At 41.4% G+C, this 20,799-nt stretch overlaps 1 protein-coding gene and 1 pseudogene across 1 annotated transcript in view; both read right to left on the bottom strand.

Moving 5' to 3' along the window:
* The window catches only part of camk1a (calcium/calmodulin-dependent protein kinase Ia), a 64,623-nt gene extending 46,390 nt beyond the window's left edge, over nucleotides 1-18,233 (bottom strand). Inside the window, exons 1-2 of the mRNA XM_036950122.1 lie at nucleotides 18,117-18,233; nucleotides 12,784-12,913 (exon numbers count right to left, since the gene is read on the bottom strand). Of these exons, the coding sequence (XP_036806017.1) occupies nucleotides 12,784-12,875 (92 nt within the window). The 5' untranslated portion in view covers nucleotides 12,876-12,913; nucleotides 18,117-18,233. The remainder of the gene's footprint in view (nucleotides 1-12,783; nucleotides 12,914-18,116) is intronic.
* A 582-nt stretch (nucleotides 18,234-18,815) lies between these two features.
* LOC110493209 lies at nucleotides 18,816-20,434 on the bottom strand (annotated as a pseudogene).
* Between the last annotated feature and the right edge of the window lie 365 nt (nucleotides 20,435-20,799).

Here is a 20,799-nt window from a genome sequence, read left to right on the forward strand (position 1 = left end):
TATGACAGACAGAATGAGAAAAAAAAAACAGAAAATCACATTGTAGGATATTTTATGAATTTATTTGCAGAATATGGTGGAAAATAAGTATTTGGTCAATAACAAAAGTTTATCTCAATACTTTGCAAGCTTCAATGCCATACAACTCTCCTTCCGTGGCCTCCAATTGCTCTTAAATACAAGTAAAACTAAATGCATGCTCTTCAACCGATCGCTACCTGCACCTACCCGCCTGTCCAACATCACTACTCTGGACGGCTCTGACTTAGAATACGTGGACAACTACAAATACTTAGGTGTCTGGTTAGACTGTAAACTCTCCTTCCAGACCCATATCAAACATCTCCAATCCAAAGTTAAATCTAGAATTGGCTTCCTATTTCGCAACAAAGCATCCTTCACTCATGCTGCCAAACATACCCTTGTAAAACTGACCATCCTACCAATCCTCGACTTTGGCGATGTCATTTACAAAATAGCCTCCAATACCCTACTCAACAAATTGGATGCAGTCTATCACAGTGCAATCCGTTTTGTCACCAAAGCCCCATATACTACCCACCATTGCGACCTGTACGCTCTCGTTGGCTGGCCCTCGCTTCATACTCGTCGCCAAACCCACTGGCTCCATGTCATCTACAAGACCCTGTTAGGTAAAGTCCCCCCTTATCTCAGCTCGCTGGTCACCATAGCATCTCCCACCTGTAGCACACGCTCCAGCAGGTATATCTCTCTAGTCACCCCCAAAACCAATTCTTTCTTTGGCCGCCTCTCTTTCCAGTTCTCTGCTGCCAATGACTGGAACGAACTACAAAAATCTCTGAAACTGGAAACACTTATCTCCCTCACTAGCTTTAAGCACCAACTGTCAGAGCAGCTCACAGATTACTGCACCTGTACATAGCCCACCTATAATTTAGCCCAAACAACTACCTCTTTCCCAACTGTATTTAATTTATTTATTTATTTTGCTCCTTTGCACCCCATTATTTTTATTTCTACTTTGCACATTCTTCCATTGCAAAACTACCATTCCAGTGTTTTACTTGCTATATTGTATTTACCTTGCCACCATGGCCTTTTTTGCCTTTACCTCCCTTCTCACCTCATTTGCTCACATTGTATATAGACTTGTTTATACTGTATTATTGACTGTATGTTTGTTTTACTCCATGTGTAACTCTGTGTCGTTGTATCTGTCGAACTGCTTTGCTTTATCTTGGCCAGGTCGCAATTGTAAATGAGAACTTGTTCTCAACTTGCCTACCTGGTTAAATAAAGGTAAAATAAATCAATAAAATCAATAAAATAAATAAAATATTCCTTTTGTTGGCAATGACAGAGGTCAAACGTTTTCTGTAAGTCTTCACAAGGTTTTCACACACTGTTGCTGGTATTTTGGCCCATTCCTCCATGCAGATCTCCTCTAGAGCAGTGATGTTTTGGGGCTGTTGCTGGGCAACACAGACTTTCAACTCCCTCCAAAGATGTTCTATGGGGTTGAGATCTGGAGACTGGCTAGGCCACTCCAGGACCTTGAAATTCTTCTTACGAAGCCACTCCTTCGTTGCCCGGGCGGTGTGTTTGGGATCATTGTCATGCTGAAAGACCTAGCCACGTTTCATCTTCAATGCCCTTGCTGATGGAAGGAGGTTTTCACTCAAAATCTCACAATACATGGCCCCATTCATTCTTTCCTTTACACAGATCAGTCGTCCTGGTCCCTTTGCAGAAAAACAGCCCCAAAGCATGATGTTTCCACCCCCATGCTTCACAGTAGGTATGGTGTTCTTTGGATGCACCTCAGCATTCTTTGTCCTCCAAACACGATGAGTTGAGATTTTACCGAAAAGTTATATTTTGGTTTCATCTGACCATATGACATTCTCCCAATCTTCTTCTGGATCATCCAAATGCTCTCTACCAAACTTCAGACAGGCCTGGACATGTACTGGCTTAAGTAGGGGGACACGTCTGGCACTGCAGGATTTGAGTCCCTGGCGGCGTAGTGTGTTACTGATGGTAGGCTTTGTTACTTTGGTCCCAGCTCTCTGCAGGTCATTCAGGTGGTGGTGCAGGTGGTTTCTTCAGAGAAACTACGTTGTCTGGATGCTGGATGCTGATGTCAAGTACATGCTGGAGAGTAAGATAGCAGAGCCTTCTTTCTCCAGTTGGGCTTCTCCCTGTATCTTGGTCAGTAAACCGGATGGAACAAACCGATTTTGTACGGACTACCGTAAGGTAAACAGTGTCACAAAGCCAGATTCATTTCCTCTTCCTCGGATGGAGGACTGTGTTGATCAAGTCGGTGCAGCTAAGTTTGTGAGCAAATTTTACCTGTTAAAAGGCTATTGGCAGGTGCCACTGACGACTAGGGCACGTGAAATCTCTGCCTTTATTACACCCTTTGGTCTGTACTCGTATTCGGTTATGAGTTTCGGTCTGCGTAATGCACCTGCGACTTTTCAGCGACTTATGAACAGGGTTGTCGCCGGTCTGACCGGGTGCGCTGTTTATTTGGACGATGTAGTGATATATGCAGATACTTGGGAAGAACATCTGTCCCGTATTCAAGCCTTGTTCGACCGTCTGGCTGCGGCTCGCCTCACAATCAATCTGGCTAAATGTGAGTTTGCTCAGGCAACCGTTACATACCTTGGAAAAGTGGTTGGGCAGGGTGAAGTGCGTCCTGTTCGGGCTAAAGTGGTGGCTATTGATGCTTTTCCATCACCAACTACTAAAAAGGAACTGATGCGTTTCTTGGGCATGATTGGTTATTACCGTAGTTTTTGTAGTAACTTCTCTACTGTGGTCGCTCCCTTGACCGATATGCTGAAAGCTAAGGCTGTTTACGTTTGGTCTACTCGTTGTCAACACGCTTTTGAAGATGCAAAGAGGTTGCTTACCTCAACTCCGGTGCTGGCTGCTCCTCGCATGGATTTGTCATTTACCTTGCAGGTGGATGCTAGTCATGTGGGGGCAGGTGCAGTTTTGCTGCAAGCAGATGTGTCTGGGGTTGAGAGGCCTGTTAGTTTCTTTTCCAAAAAGTTCAACGATTATCAGTTGAACTACTCGGTTATTGAAAAGGAAGCGCTAGCACTCATTTGGGCGCTACAACACTTCGAAGTGTGTGTCGGGTCGGGGGTAGTACCTATTGTGGTCTACACCGACCATAACCCCCTCACTTTTTTGAGGTCCATGATGTGTCCAAACCAGAGGATAATGCGATGGTGTTTATTTTTACAATCATTCCATCTCGATGTGCGGCACATCAGGGGGACTGAAAACGTGATTGCTGATGCGCTCTCTCGTGCACCCTGTTCCTAAATGTTTACGTGACTGACCATTGTTTCGTATTGTCATGTTCTCTCTGTCCTGTCTTTTCCCTCCTGGTCTTGTTTTCTTCTTTCCTCTTAAATGTTGCTTCCTGTGCGAAGGTTGCTGAGGTTTGGGGAGGAGGTTGGCTGGGGCAAATTGTAAGTGTAACACATAACCCCTCACCAATTTGGGACGTAGGAGGCTGTGTCAATTTGGGACTGCAGGGGCTGGTATGTTGTTCCGGGGTCCTTGTTGGTCCCCGGTTTTATGGGGAGGAATGTGACGACCCTCCCACTCTGTCTGCCGTATTCTGTCTTTGTTTTTGTTTCCTTATTAGGATGCCGGTGGGCGGAGTTGAGAGGGTCGTCAGCTACATGGGAAACACCTGGGCCCAGGTGTTTCCCAGGATAAATACACCACTTCCCCATTCATGGAGGAGACTCTCTCCATGCAGACATTTGTAGATTGTGTTGTGGTTCTTGGTGGCCTTTTGTTTGTTTGTTTGCTTTGGCACATTTCAACACCCTGCATTCTCACATTCATGCATGCAAAACACTCACTTACACTACTGATTACTGATTACACACACCATTGTATATTTTCCTTAGTTGCTTTAGTTAATAAATATATATTTTGTTACTCCTTATCTCCACGTTGTCTCCCTTTGTTACGGGCTTTGAGCCGGTTCGTGACACTAGGTCCCCCCGTGTGGTTCTGGGATTTTTGCTCACCGTTCTTGTGATCATTTTGACCCCACGGGGTGAGATCTTGCGTGGAGCCCCAGATCGAGGGAGATTATCAGTGGTCTTGGCCATCAGTGGTCTTCCATTTCCTAATAATTGCTCCCACAGTTGATTTCTTCAAACCAAATTGCTTACCTATTGCAGATTCAGTCTTCCCAGCCTGGTGCAAGTCTACAATTTTGTTTCTGGTGTCCTTTGACAGCTCTTTGGTCTTGGCCATAGTGGAGTTTGGAGTGTGACTGTTTGAGGTTGTGGACAGGTGATTTTATACTGATAACAAGTTCAAACAGGTGCCATTAATACAGGTAACGAGTGGAGGACAGAAGAACCTCTTAAAGAAGAAGTTACAGGTCTGTGAGAGCCAGAAATCTTGCTTATTTGTAGGTGACCAAATACTTATTTTCCACCATAATTTGCAAATAAATTCATTAAAAATCCTACAGTGATTTTCTGGATTTTTTTTTCATTTTGTCTGTCATAGTTGAAGTGTTGATGAAAATTACAGGCCTCTCTCATCTTTTGAAGTGGGAGAACTTGCACAATTGGTGGATGACTAAATATTTTTTTGCCCCACTGTAGTTTGTCTAAAATGTTTACATTCTTGGCAAGAACGATTTCCATAATAATCCTATTTACATTAAATCCTATCAACACCTCTAAAAAAGCCTACTGATCTGACTTTTGATAAATGCTGAAAATCAGCAATCAAAAAAAGAGTTCTACCACAGTGACCATGTTATTTTTGCCAAACCTTTTTAACTATACGTTTGGACATATAAAGTTTGTGATAACTATTTCTAAGATGCATACTTAAAGTTTTTCCGAAGCCACTTCACTCGCACATAAGAGGGAGGGTTGCGCTACCGGTGCTGGCATATACACAGATCATATACACCGCTGAAATGCAGATTAAGAAAACCAAGTGTTTTAATCGGTGTATGCTTACTTCTATTTTGACCTTAAGCCGATTAAGATAAACAGAGTAAGGTGTTTACATGACTATTTCCATACTCACTGTGAATGTTTTATTTTTATTTTTTTATTTCACCTTTATTTAACCAGGTGGGCTAGTTGAGAACAAGTTCTCATTTGCAACTGCGACCTGGCCAAGATAAAGCATAGCAGTGTGAACAGACAACACAGAGAACACCCAGAGAACACCCACTGGGCACAAACTGGTTGAATCAATATTATTTCAAATGTAATTTGTCAATGTATTGTGACATGGAACCTATGTGAAAAATACATTGGATTTGAAAATAATTATCCAAACTGTTTTTTTAAGGGTGGGATTTCAACCACAGGATTATGCCATCATTGTAACCCATTTTCAACAAAGACAAACCTTGTATAAAATGTTGAATTTGTATCTTTGAAACAATGTTATATCCACTATCAGAAAAAAAACGACAGGCTGGCAGCACTTCTTCCTGGAGAGTTGATCCATCTACAGCTATTAATTTGGTCTCCCATCCAGGGATTTAACCAAGCCCAGCTTAGTTTTGATATTTGTCACTGAGTACTAGCAATGTGCAATCGTGAGAATGATTATTGAGAGATCTCTTAATAACTAAATATATTCACTGTCGCTATCAAAGTCATTCAAAAGGGTCAGTTTAACATTACATGTGACCGTACTCTATCACTTATATCAACAATGATACTATTTAGGCCTATATAGCATTTGCAAAGTCATCAACAGCTTTCGTTTCAATTCAACCCAGGGTTCAACTAAAAAGAGACAATACATGCCTAGGGTTTCAAGCTTTGGTTGGTTTCAAATTTAATCTTCAAGTTAATCATTAATATGTTGGATTCAACTCTTCTCAACCAAAAATCAAAGGTAAATAATAGGTCTAAAGCAAATATTATTTAAAGTGCATTTAAAGTTGAAACAGTTGTCCTATTCTTTAACTTTTTGGATGTGTCACGCCTGCTCCCGCTCTACCTCCCCAGCATTACGCACTCCTGCCACCGTCAGTAAACACACCTGCCCTTCCCCGTCACTCGCATCAGCGATTACTGGACTCACCTGGACTCAATCACCTCTGTCATTACCTCCCCTATATCTGTCTGGTTCCCCACTGCAGTACTACTCGTCATATGTCCTTGTTTACCCGTGTGCTGACGCTGTTCCTGTTTTGTTGCCTGTCTGTTCCGTATTAAATGTCAACTCCCCGTACCTGCCTCTCATCTCCAGCGTTGGTCCTTACAGGTTGAGCTGGAGACGTGAATCCAACATATCAATATATTATTTTGTAGACAAACTGGATATTGAATTGTGTTTGGTTGTCACCGCAACCAAACATTAACATTTGAAGGAGATATATCTTCTGCTTGGACAGTTCCATCTGTGCCACAGACTTAGTCTGGCTTTAAATCCTATTTTGTCTAGAAATGTAGAATTGATATGTTGGATTCAAATCTCCATCTCATGAAAAATCTAAGGTAAAGAATAGGAGTAAATCAAACATTAAAGTTTTATTAGATTTAGTCTTAAAATTAGATTGTTGGTTAAGAGACATGTGAATCCAACATAAAAAATATATACATTTGTAGACAAACTGGAATTAAAGTCAGTAGCACAAAAGATACATCTCCTTAATGTTGATATATGGTTGCGTTGACAGCCAAACAACTTTTGTAATATAGTAAATAGTCCAAATTTAAGGCTCTTACAAATGAATGTAGCAGTATTTATTCAATCGTAAAATGAGCAGCACATCCATGGACACATTTTGAGGTTAGCCTACAGTAACTATAAATGTCTTCCTATGTAATCATAGAAAATGTGCATGTTCAACATAGCATGCAGGTCTGTGGAGAGATCTTCACAATTGCTAAAACAATCTGTGCAGGATCTCGAACATCATTGATATCTTGCACTATGAACTTTTAATCTAATCTCAACTTCAGTCCCGGTCATTTGGTTGTGCTATTAGATGAAACAGTGATTACACATTCAATTGTTGTATAAATACAAAATATCTGACATTGTATTCCCATTTCAACTTTGTGTTTTTTAAGTGGTTGAAAGTGCAGTGATAACACATTTAGATGACAACTAAACCAAAAATCTGACCGTTTTTTCATCGGAATTTGGTTGTGCTTTTAGATGGTTGAAAGCAGTGATAACACATTGGGAATTCAACAAATTTCTGGCTGTCTTTTTGAGTGGGTGAATCAAAGGTTGAAATCTCATTGAACAACGTCTCAACCAAATATGACCCATATTTCCACATTGAAATGACGTGACGTGCCACGTGGGCAGAGTTTGGTTTTAAAAGAAACAATGTAACATGCTATTCTTCCTAACACTTAGTACCTGGGTATGGTAGCCATGTGTTCAGAGCATTAGCCCAGTAACCGAAAGGTTTCCGGATCGAATCCCGAGCTGACAAGGTACAAATCTGTCGTTCTGAGCCAGGCAGTTAATCCTCTGTTCCCCGTGGATGTTGATTAAGGCAGCTCCCTGCACCTCTCTGATTCAGAGGGGTTGGTTTAAATGCGCAAGACACATTTCAGTAAAAGGCATTCAATTGTACAACTGACTAGGTATCTCCTTTTCTTATTAACACACTATGATTCAATACGGTGCTCTGGTCTGGTCCTAGTCACATAACAACACTACCACATCTTCCCACAGTTTGAGTGTGTTTCAAACAAAGAGCAATTCATTACATTAAACTCACCATCCATTCCACAGAAACTTGTTTTGTCACATTTGTGTCCCACTCAAGACCAGGAAAATACATAGATATAATACATTTTTTTCACAATGTTCAACAAACAAACTTAGATGATCAGTCATCATCAGATATGATCAGGCATAATTCCATGCCACTTACAGTGCATTCGGAAAGTATTCAGACCCCTTGACTATTTCCACATGTTGTTGTCTTGGTTGTGAGCTTAGGGCCGTTGTCCAGTTGGAAGGTGAACCTTCACCCCAGTCTGAGGTCCTGAGTGCTCTGGAGCAGGTTTTCATCAAGGATCTCTCTGTCCTTTGCTCCGCTAATCTTTGACTCAATCCTGACTAGGCTCCCTGTCCCTGCCACTGAAAAACATCCCCACAGCATGATGCTGCCAACACCATGCTTCACGGTGGGGATGGTGCCAGGTTTCCTCCAGACGTGACGCTTGGCATTCAGGCCAAAGAGTTCAATCTTGGTTTCATCAGACGAGAGAATCTTGTTTCTCATGGTCTGAGAGTCTTTAGGTGCCTTTTGGCAAACTCCAATCCGGCTGTCATGTGCCCCTTTACCATAAAGGACTGATTGGTGGAGTGCTGCAGAGATGGTTGTCCTTCTAGAAGGTTCTCCCATCTCTACAGAGGAACTCTAGAGCTTTGTCAGTGACCATCAGGCTTGGTCAGGGAGGTAAGAACCCATCTCCACCAATTGCTCAGTTTGGCCGGGCGGCCAGCTCTAGGAAGAGTCTTGGTGGTTCCAAACTTCTTCCATTTAAGAATGATGGAGACCACTGTGTTCTTCAGGAGCTTAAATGCTGCAGAAATGTGTTACCCTTCCCCAGATCTATGCATTGACACAATCCTGTCTCGGAGCTCTAGGGACAATTCCTTCGACCTCATGGCTTGGTTTTTTCTCTGACATGCACTGTCAACTGTGGGACCTTATATAGACAGCTGTGCGCCTTTCCAAATCATATCCAATCAATTGAATTTACCACTGGTTGTAGAAACATCTCAAGTATGTTCAATGGAAACAGGATGCACCTGAGCTCAATTTCAATTCTCATAGCAAAGGGTCTGAATACTTATGTAAATAAGGTATTTCTATTTTTTTTTCGCCTTGTCATTATGGGGTAAAAAAATATTTTTCATCCATTTTAGAATAAGGCTGTAACGTAACAAAATGTGTAAAAAAATCAAGGGGTCTGAATACTTTCCAAAGGCACTGTACATAGTGACATACTGTGTTTCAAAAATCAAATAAAAACAACATCCACTGAATGATAATTTGTTTTATAGATCCAGATGTTATCAACCCCACATGTCCACAAGGACAGTTTGTACAACAGCCGGGTCCTAACACAAGAGGAATGTCAGGATTAAACCATAAAACCCGAATAAAATATTTCCTAATTAATTAATTAACTCCATACCCTGAATTCCTGGATAAACTGAATTCAGTAATCTCTCTGGGAGCGTAAGGAGCTTTCCGTCAACACATACAGTGGGATTATATTTTGCTCTCTGCCAGGTCTCACTGGGAACACTGACAACAGGGAGGGAAGATTGGTTACGAGGTTTTCATTGGAACAAGGCGATGCTACCCTCCTGGTTATTTACTCCTTAAATCCTGCTTATATAAGACTTTTTTTTAAATAATATCTCAATATTCTGTCAGACTCCACATTACTGTATTGAATTCTCTATCCAATGTTATTGGAAATAAAGAGAATTAACAACTTTAAGGTTGAAATATCTGGATAAAGATTGTTGTTTACTGTTTAACACTGAAGTGGTGATCTGCTTCTCTCACGTTGATGCAACATTGGGATAAATATGGTGTAATACCGGAACTGTATATGACTGACTTGTCTCTCTACTTACTTTAGCTTTCCCCATTCGGCTACATCAGGTCTGATATACAGTAAGGGACCACCTCCTTATCCATCCAACAGTGGTTGAGTCCCAAATGCCACCCTATTCTCTATATTCTCTACTTGTGTGAACTGACTGAAACATCATGTGATGATCCTAGGCTTCATATGCGCTTCAAAGTTTGGACCATTACAATGTCTACTGAGAAATGTTTTATAAATGTGAAATTTAAAAATTAAACAATGCATAAGAACGTTTTCTCTGTCTGATCACAAACACATTGACAGAAGAGCAATGGTCTGAATAAGACCGCATAAGACAGTGACCGTAATGCAGCAGTCAGACCATCTTGCCTTTAGCATCTGAGAGACCAGTAATGACTATATCCGAGACGGGCGGATCTGCCCACGCCACCTTATATCTACCCACTATACCCGAAGGATAGAGTACATTGCATTCTACCCCAAGCAGAGACATGCTAAGGTACACATACGCACTGTGGGAAGGCAAACAAGGATACATTTTTAAGTACACATTCTAAATTGAACTACTCAAGGACATAAGAGAGTTCTCCTTCTTCATTATAGGATCGCTATGGTTCTCCTTCTCAGAACATCCAAGTAAACGCATAATGGATCCATGGCAGCTTGATGCCGTGCTACAGAAAAAGGCCAAAATATGTTGAAAAATGTTGGCCCCATGATCACATCCAAGTGTGTGTTATTACCGCGAACGACATCCATGTCACCCTTGCAAAAAATAAGATTCGAACCTCAAGGGTGTTTCCTGGTGAAATTAAATGTATTCTTCTCACCCTGTTTTTCATTGGCTCCTTTTTTCATTTCCCCCTCTTTGCTCCTCTCATGAGCTGCTGTTACTGGGCCATTTGTCCTGGCTGCTCTATGCTCTGTTCTCACTGAGACACTATAAATAAATACAATGATGGCCAAGAACACTAATCTCTCTGGAACGCTAAACATACTATACTTCTCCTTGCACATCTCTCTCCCAGCATTGAGAGTTACTGTATATACAGTGAGGTCCGGAATTATTGGACCCCTTTATGAAGATAAGCAAAAAACTGCATAAAATGAACAATTATGTTATTTTATATTAATCCAATTCCTCATAAAAATAGATTTTGTTTAACAAGTAATAACACATTTTAAAAGTAGGAGTAAGAATATTTGATCCGTTGTTTTCAAGCACCCTCGCCTTGCGAGGATAACGACACGGAGCTGTTTTCTAAAATGTTTTATGAGGTTGGAGATTCTTTCCAGATCCTAGATAATTAGGGCCCTATAAAATCTGCGTTGCGGAGAATGCGGACGGAATCCAGGAATCTAGACATTAAATGGAATTCAACAACATACCTTTTTTTTTAATTCGTAGATAAATCAACTAAATGTATTGAATTTATTAGAAAATGCATTCATCTGCCCAAGTTTAACATAAAAGATGCATAAAAAGCCTCAGTGATTCATATACAACTTTCTGAAGAGGCAAAGTCACGGGAATCAAATAATCTAATAAAATTTCATGTCACCTGTGCCAAATACAAATGCTTGTTTACAAGCCCTTAACCAACAATGCAGTTTTAAGAAAATAGAGTTAATAAAACATTTACAAATAGTCTGGCTGGCCATTTGATTTAAATGTTCAGCAGTCTTATTGCTTGGGGTTAGAAGCTGTTAATGAGCCTTTCGGTCCTAGACTTGGCACTCCAGTACCTCTTGCCGTGTGGTAGCAGACAGAACCGTCTATGACTTGGATGACTGGAGTCTTTGGCAATTTTTTGGGCCTTCCTCTGACACTGCGTGCGCACGCATTTGTCTACCACTTTGTGTTGCCGTTAGTGATAATGCTAATGTAATGGCAACCTTCTTCTGGTAGATGGAAAGGCTTTCCCAAAAACCTTAAATGTTAACTACAAAGTAGCCTATGCCTAAATGGCAGAATGATATAATGATTATTTGCATCAATCCAGCCTTTTGTTTTGCAACTCTGCAATCACATGAGTGCTACAGAAACATTGCTAACCAAACAACGGTCCCTTGCTGGTGTGCAGTTGAACTAGGGTAAATATACCCAAAATTCGAAATGTCTGATTTTTCCCAGACCCCAAAAGGGGTCTTCTGGTGTGGTTTAAGCATTGTTGTGGGCTTATAACATCCTTTTTTTTTCTTCCTATTAAGAAAGTATGATTTTGAGATTGAAAAACAGAAACCTGGAAAAACTCAAACAAAAAATGGAATGAGGCAAAAAATAACTGATTTAATAGGGCCCTATTGATATCCTTAGTCTGTGGTTATGGACTTGATGTGCGCTAGGGGTTATTTTCTTGCAGGAAGATTCACTTGCATTCAAGTTTCAGCCTCCTGACAGAGGCAACCATTTTTTTTGGCTAAAATGTCCTGGTACTTGGTAAAGTTCATGAATCGGTTGACCTTAACAAGGGCCCCAGGACCAACGGAAGCAATATAGCCCCACAATATCAAAGATCCACCACCATATTTTACAGTAGGGATGAGGTATTTTCTGCATATGAATTGTGCTTTCAAAAGGCCATTGGTCCTGGGGTGCAATGGCATCATGAACATCACCAAGTACCAGGACATTTTAGCCAAAAACCTGGTTGCCTCTGCTGGGAGGCTGAAACTGGCTGCAAGTGAATCTTCCAGCAAGACAACATCCCAAGCGCACATTTACAAAGAAATGTGTTAATTGACCACAAAATCAACATTTAGCAATGACCATCTCAGTCTCCGGACATGAACCCCATTGAAAACCAGTGGTTTGAATTGAAGAAGGCAGACGAAGGATATCAAGGATCTGGAAAGAATCTGTATGGAGGAATGGTCTAAGATCCCTCCCAATGTGTTCTCCAGTCTCATAGAAAAAGGCTCAATGTCATTCTCCACTAATTTTGACCTCTATTTTGGAGGGATGTTTGATATTACTTGTTAAACAAAATCTATTTCTCTGAGCAATTGTATTAGTATACATTTTTCCATTTCTTTAGCATACAATATATCTCAGTATTTGTATCATTTTTTTTTAATACACAGTCATTTTTTGGCTCATCTTTATCAAGGGATCCCATCATTCTGGACCCCACTGTAGCTATTACTGTAACAGTGGTGTCAGAACACTTACGTTCCCAGAATTTCTTTGAAGTCGTAGTTTTCTTTGATGTCTGACGTCTTCTTTTTCCATCCATTCCCGTCCTCTAGATCTCCAAGGGGCATCCTATCCTAAACTGTCAATCCGATCGGCCAAGGGAGAACTGTGGAGGAATAAAGTGGTGGACAGTCAGGCAGAAAGCTTAGCATCACCATTTCCTAGCTCACATTTCTCAGGCAAAAAGTCAATCCACCTTCAAGGAAAAACTAAAGAACATCTAATGCAATCAACCATATGACTGGACAGATACTAAACCCAGAGAGCATTCACTGAATGCTAAATATATTACCGGTCGGGTATTTTAATTGTCTGCAATGTCTACTTGGAAATGTCTTAATGTAAATTGTAATTGTTTGTAATGTCTATTTAGTTCTGTGTTGGACCCCAGGAAGATTAGCCGATGTTATGCATGGCGTCAGCTAATGGGGATCCTAATCAAATTCAAAGTTAGCCAGAAAAACCTGCTCACTGGAAAAGACACACACAACACACACACAAATAAGGAATAGGGTGCCATTTGGGAAGCAGACATGGTGCTAAACCAGATGTATGGATCAATATTGGAGATTTAAAGCACTTTCCAATGCCGTCTCCCTTTAGTATGTAATTCATTACAACTCAAAGGACATTTCAATCGATAAATTACCAGAGTAAAGAGTGATCACCACTTGAGATTGTGTATTTACCACAAGGCTAAGAGAAGGAAAGAGAGCGAGAAATGTGGTTATAGTTTCTGTATACAGTATATTATACGGAACAAAAATATAAATGCAAGATTATTTTTATTTATTTAACTAGACAAGTCAGTTAAGAAAAAATCTTATTTACGATGACTGCCTAGAAACAGTGGGTTAACTGCTTTTTTCAGGGGCAGAACGACATATTTTTACCTTGTAAGCTAGGGGATTCAATCTAACAACCTTTTGGTTACTGGCCCAGCAAAGATTTTACTGAGTTACAGTTCATATAAGGACAATCAATCAATTGAAATAAATTCATTAGGCCCTAATCTATGGATTTCACATGACTGGGCAGGGGCGCAGCCCAGCCAATCAGAGAGCTTTATTACAGACATAAATACTCCTCAGTTTCATCAGCTTTTCGGGTGACTGGTCTGGAGGTCGTGGGCTGGCGTGCTTACAAGTGATCTGCGGTTGTGAGGCCGGTTGGATGTACTGCCAAATTCTCTAAAATGATGTTGCTTATGGTGGAGAAATTAACATTAAATTCCCTGGCAACCGCTCTGGTGGACATTCCTGCAGTCTGCATGCAAATTGCATCTTCCCTCAAAACTTCAGACATCTGTGGCATTGTGTTGTGTGACAAAACTACACATTTTAGTAGCCTTTTATTGTCCCCAGCACAATGTGCACCTGTGTAGCGATCATGCTGTTTAATCAGCTTCTTGATATGCCACACCTGCCAGGTGGTTGGATTATTGTGGCAAAGGAGAAATGCTAACTAACAGGGATGTAAACAAATTTGTGCACAACATTTTTGAGAAATACGCTTTTCCTGCAAATGGAACATATTTTTTACATTTTTGTTCAATATATATAATGGGTAACTGGCAGCCCGCGGTCCTACCTATTTCATAAATAGATAGTCAAAATCGTATGTCCTAGGTTGCAAAAATATAGAGTTCCAAACTGCCTCTGGGAGCAACGTCAGCAATAGAACTGTTTGTCGGGAGCTTCAAGAAATGGGTTTCCATGGCCAAGCAGCCGCACGCACACAAGCTTAAGATCACCATGCGCATTGCCAAGTGTCGGCTGGAGTGGTGTAAAGCTCGCCACCATTGGACTCTGGAGCAGTGGAAACGTGTTCTCTGGAGTGATGAATCATGCTTCACCATCTGGCAGTCCAATGGATGAATCTGGGTTTGGCGGATGCCAGAAGAACGCTCCCTGCCACAACGCATAGTCCAAACTGTAAAGTTTGGTGCAGGAGGAATAATGTCTGAGGGTGTTTTCGATGGTTTAGACGAGGCCCCTTAGTTCAAGAAATATTAACGAAATATTAACGCTACAGCATACAATGGCATTCTAGAAAATTCTATGGTCCCAACATTGTGGCAACAGTTTGGGGAAGGCCCTTACCTGTTTCAACATGACAATGCCCCCATGCACAAAGTGAGGTCCAAACAGAAATGGTTTGTCGAGATAGGTGTGGAAGATCTTGACTGGCCTGCACAGAGCCCTGACCTTAACCCCATCGAACACCTTTGGGATGAAATGGAATACCGAATGCGAGCCAGGCCTAAACATCAGGGCACAAACTCACTAATGCACTAATGGAAGCAAGTTCCTGCAGCAATGTTCCAACATCTGGTGGAAAGCCTTCCCAGAAGAGTGGAACCTATTATAGCAGTGGGACCAACTCCATAATATTGTCTATGATTTTGGAATGAAATGTTCGATGAGCAAGCGTTCACTTTGTCATGTAGTGTGTGTGTATATTGTTTAACACTTTTTTGGTTACTACATGATTCCATATGTGTTATTATAAAAAAATGGTCCTCCTCAATCTACGTACAATACCCCATAATGACAATGTGAAAACAGGTTTTTAGACATTTTAGCAAATATACCAGGAATTAAAAACAGAAATACCTTATTTATATAAGTATTCAGAACCTTTGCTATGAGACTCAAAATTGAGCTCAGGTGCATCCTGTTTACATTGATCATCCTTGAGATGTTTCTACAACTTGATTAGAGTCCACCTGTGGTAAGTTCAATTGATTGTACATGATTTGGAAAGGCGCACAGCTGTCTATATTAGGTCCCACAGTTGACAGTGCATGTTAGAGAAAAAACCAAGCCATGAGGTTTAAGGAATTAGCCGCAGAGCTCCACGACAGGATTGTGTCGAGGCACAGATCTTGGGAAGGGTAGCAAACCTTTCTGCAGCAATGAAGGTCCCCAAGAACAAAGCGGCCTCCATAATTTTTCAATGGAAGAAGTTTGGAACCACCAAGACTCTTCCTAGAGCTGGGCAAAATGAGCAATCAGGGGAGAAGGGCCTTGGTCAGGGAGGTGACCAAGAACCTGATGGTCACTCTGACAGAGCTCCTCTGTGGAGATGGGGGAAACTTCCAGAAGGACAATCATCTCTGTAGCACTCCACCATTCAGGCCTTTATGGTAAAGTGGCTAGACGGAAGCCACTCCTCAGTAAAATACACATGACAGCCAGCTTGGAGTTTGCTAAATGGCACCTGAAGGACTCAGACCATGAGAAACAAGATTCTCTGGTCTGATGAAACCTGAATGCCAAGCGTCACATCTGTAGGAAACCTGGCACCATCCCTACGGTGAAGCATGGTGGTGGCAGCATCATGCTGTGGGATGGTTTTCAGCAGCAGGGACTGGGAGACTAGTCAGGATAGAGGGAAAGATGAATGGAGAAAAATATAGAGATCCTTGATGAAAACCTGCTCCAGAGCGTCAAGGACCTCAGACTGGGGCAAACGACCCTAAGCACACAGCCAAGACAAAGCAGTAGTGGCTTTGGGTCAAGTCTCTGAATGTCCTTGAGTGGCCCAGCCAGAGCCCACACTTGAACCTGATCTCATCTCTGGAGAAACCTGAAAATAGCTGTGCAGTGAAGCTCCCCATCCAACCTGACAGAGCTTGAGAGGATCTGCAGAGAAGAATGGGAGAAACTCCCCAAATACAGGTGTGTCACGCTTGTAGTGTCATACCCAAGAACACTTGAGGCGGTAATCGCTGCCAAAGGTGCTTCAACAAAGTACTGATAAAGGGTCTGAATACTTATGTAAATGAGATATGCATTTTATTTTTAATACCTTTGCAAAAAAAAAAACTGTTTTTGCTTTGTCATTATGGGGTATTGTGTGTCGATTGATGAGGAAAAAAAACATTCATACATTTTAGAATAAGGCTGTAACGTAACAGTCAAGGGGTCTGAATATTTTGAATGCACTGTATATGCACTGAGCAAAAATATAAAACACAACATGCAACAATTTCAACAATTTTACTTATCTTCAGATTATATTGTTCAACATCCAAGAGTCAACACTGGAATCTGATGGATAAAATCTTTTTTTTTAAGTGCAGGAGACATTGGCAGGCTTAAGTAGTCCCATCCACCATAATTAGGATGGATGTTTCATTTCGTGAAGTGTACAACTAGGAGATTTAGCAGTACCATTTTTATTAATTTCACATACTTTGACTGTAGGTTGTAATGAGGCGAAAAATAAGTTGAATAAGGCAAAGGTCAAACATACTTGTTTAGGGAGATTTCTCTGGACCCTAACATCTGTTGTACACCTGCAACCTCTCTACAACTGTCTTTCATGCCAACCTATCGATAACTGATGATGACCATTACCCTATTGGCAAAGTCCTAGCGTGTAGCACAGTGCAGTAGTCACATGGAAACGTGTGGCAGTCCTGGACATTATTGCTTTATGCATGAATAGTAGTATAGTATTGCATCTCTCAAAGAGTAAGGAAAGCCATAGGATTACAGCAGAATGTCACCAATAACACAGGAAATATGCGATATCTTGTTCCATAGCCTCAGTTCTTCTATCTTTATTCGGTTTCCAACAGTACAAGACTTGAAATGTAAGAAGAAATAGATCTGATATAGAAAATAATAGAATAGGGCTGCATTTACACAGGCAGACCAATTCTGCCCTTTTTTTCACTAATTGGTCTTTTGACCAACCTGATCAGCTCGGAAGAATATCGGATGTGAAAAGATCGCATGTAAAAAAGCTCTGAAAAATACCTGATATGAAAGAACTGATTAGTGAAACAAAGATCAGAATTGAACTGCCTGTGTAAACGCAGCCAAGTACTTACTTCACTGTCAATTATGTGAGAAACTGGCAGGTTTTCATAGGCACGAATAGGCTATCAATGACAACGGTAGGCCTACAATAGCAGACGGGTTAAGAAATGTAAAATATTATCATATAGACTAATCTGTCAAACACAGGTAGCCTACAAGTATAGCGCACATCAATAGGCGATGGTTGGAATCAAAATACAAGGTGTATGGGTGTACATAAACATTCTGAATGTTCAAGGGTAGGCTATAGTCCAGCGAGAGTATAAAACGGCTATAGTCATAGATGGATATGCATTGTAGGCTAAGGTAGTACGTAGAAGACATTGCAAAATCGAACATGCGCCAGTTGGATAGACAGGCTATAGAATAGTCTACTGCGACATTATTAGCCTACCCGAGGACACAAAAAAAAACGCTATGTGTAAAATGTGGTTAGCCTATGTTTTATTTTGCGTCCAAATTCAATACAAATCTTACCTGAATGCGCAAAGCTCAAGAATCCCTTCTCCCTCTCAATGGGCTGTTTGGCTCTATGCGCAGCGCTATATCAGTTGAGGCTGCTGGTCTCGCGCCTGACGTCAAAGAAGGGTATTGGCTTCACAGCTCGGGAAATCAAACAGCCCTAAATCAACCACAGCTAAAAAAGTAGCCTACTGGACTTACTTAACCATTGTGTGGTGTTCATGTTTTTGTTATCCACCCAATGTTCGCGGGTCTGTTTGACCCACAGCATTATTGGGTTTTTAAAACAATACAGCCATAACAATTTACGTAAAAATACTTCATACTTATATGTTGACTTATATCAATTAATATTTTCCAGATCACATTTATCAATAAAATCACTATTCGTTTTTTAAAATATAAATAGTAATTAAGAGATGGGTGGAATGAATCATGTTTATATTGAACAAATATAAATGAAACAAGGTTTTCATCACTATTGATGTTTATTGCTTTGAAATGAACAAATTGGAAGGACACATTTTACATACAGTATTTTATGGAAACGATAAATGAGCCCCATTGAACACAAATTAATGCGGGTCTACACACCACATGAGGGACAGAGATTTACTGTGTGTGTTGCAAATGTATTTCTTAGACTTTATGCATGTGCACTGTGTCTTCCTGTCATTCTTGGGCCCACACACATCGCAGTGCTTCTTCTTGTTGCTACAGGCTGCAATCTAGAATGATGAAAACACTTAGTTCAGGAATTTTACTAACATCTCACTCACATATATAGTTAAAGCAGGCCAAGGTAGGAGAGTCAGACACACACACACATGCAACAACATCACTCACACTTCCGGAGTTGTTGGTTCTGTGGGTCGGATGGATGGGCGGATGGGGCACCAGCATCCTCCTCCTGAATCCTCCTCACAATGGCTGCAGAAGCTGGTGTCCTTGGGATATGTTGACTCTTCTGGATTTTAGGTCCTACCAATGCCTTGCCCAGATCCTCGAGAAAGAGCCGTCTCCTCTGGAGCTTCCTTCTGTTCCAATCTGGGTTCAACACCATCCAGATGACAAACGCGTTGCAGGGCGAGATGTCCAAGATGTTGAAGAATATCACAAGTGGCCAGCGTACGGTTCTTCTTTTGCAGCTGTAGCCAGTCACCAGCGTGTCTAAATTGTCCACCCTTCCTTTTGTGACATTGTAATCCATTATGATTTCTGTTTTGTGATGTTCCTGGCCACAAATTTCCCCATCCCTATGCAGCATACTCATGAGTACCACATTTTTGCCTTTCTTTGGCACATAGGACACTAAGGATGTGTCGGCCGTGAACATAAACTTAGAGGAATTGATAGGCCTGTTCCGTGTATTCAACAGCTGAGGTTGGAGCTCTGGCTTGTTTTTTTGTACTGTTCCTACCATCGTCAGCTTCCTGTTGAGGAGCTTCTGTCCCAGCTTCTGCAAAGTAAAAAAGTTATCGCATGTGATGTTGTGGCCACGTAGTCCCTCTGTCACGTCCAGGACAAACCGCATCCCTTGGTTCTTCTCTGGGGCTCCTATCTGGCTTCCCTGTATCCACTTGCAAGTTCCACACATATGATGAAGCAGCATCACAGGCAGCCCATATCTTGATTCCATATTTTGCGGGTTTAGATGCTATGTACTGCCTGAAGGGGCAGCAGCCCCTAAATGGCATAAGCTGCTCATCAACAGTAATGTTGGGCCCAGGGTTGTAAAACAGGGGAAGACGGTCCACCCACTGACCTGACTGCAGCTAGCTTGTCTCTGCCGCCGAGCTGGTCTGGTGTCTCGGTTATTGAAGAGGATAATCCTGGAAATAATGTGGAAGTTTTCCAAAGACATTGTTGCACAGAAAAGTTATCTGACAGTTTCTGCATCCCACAGGGATTCTGTGGATCTGAAAACACCAGCAAGAATAAGAACCCCAAAGTATGCATGTAAATGAGTTTAGTCCATCTCCTTCCAAAAACACACCTTTCCTCCAAATTAGTGCAGTCCAGAGTGTTTTTGTGAATGGTGTCTGGGATGAACAGTTCAAAAGAAGACTTTATGTCCTGTACATGAGTAACCGCCATCAGCGTCGGCCCTGGTATCATTCTTATCACATTGACAGCCATGCGGGGTGGCTCATTCCGTGGGCAATAAGACCATTCCATTTCACAATATTTTGACATTCATATTTGTCCTCCTTCAGGCTGCTGACGGGCTGTTCCTGGGGCTGGCTGCTGACTGGCTGGTCCTTGGTCTGACTGAGGGTCAATCTCATCCTCTTCTTCCAACTCACTGCCGGACTCAGAATTGACGGAGACATGATCCTCATATTCTGAATATTCTTCATCTTCCAAAGTGGAAGATGCTCCTACCACACCAGCTTCTCTCTCTGCAAAATTATTTCTAAGGCCCTCTGAGCAGAGATTATTTTGACCATACGGATTGTGGTAAGAAGTCACACATGCAAAGCTATTTATTTGTTGTGTCCCTCCCCCACTTTGCACCTGGCTGGGGTAGAGTGTGAGAAAATACAGAATTTTTTACATTGTATCGAAATAATGTATTGTAATAACACTGTGCAGGTTCCCGCAATACATTGTGTAGTTTCACACTCTACAAAGGGTAAAGAGTGTGATAAAAGCAGGAGACAGCACCAAAAACTGTATCTGTGTCTGTATCCCTGCC

This window comes from Oncorhynchus mykiss, chromosome 17 (assembly GCF_013265735.2).
Source record: "Oncorhynchus mykiss isolate Arlee chromosome 17, USDA_OmykA_1.1, whole genome shotgun sequence".
Taxonomy (NCBI): domain Eukaryota; kingdom Metazoa; phylum Chordata; class Actinopteri; order Salmoniformes; family Salmonidae; genus Oncorhynchus; species Oncorhynchus mykiss.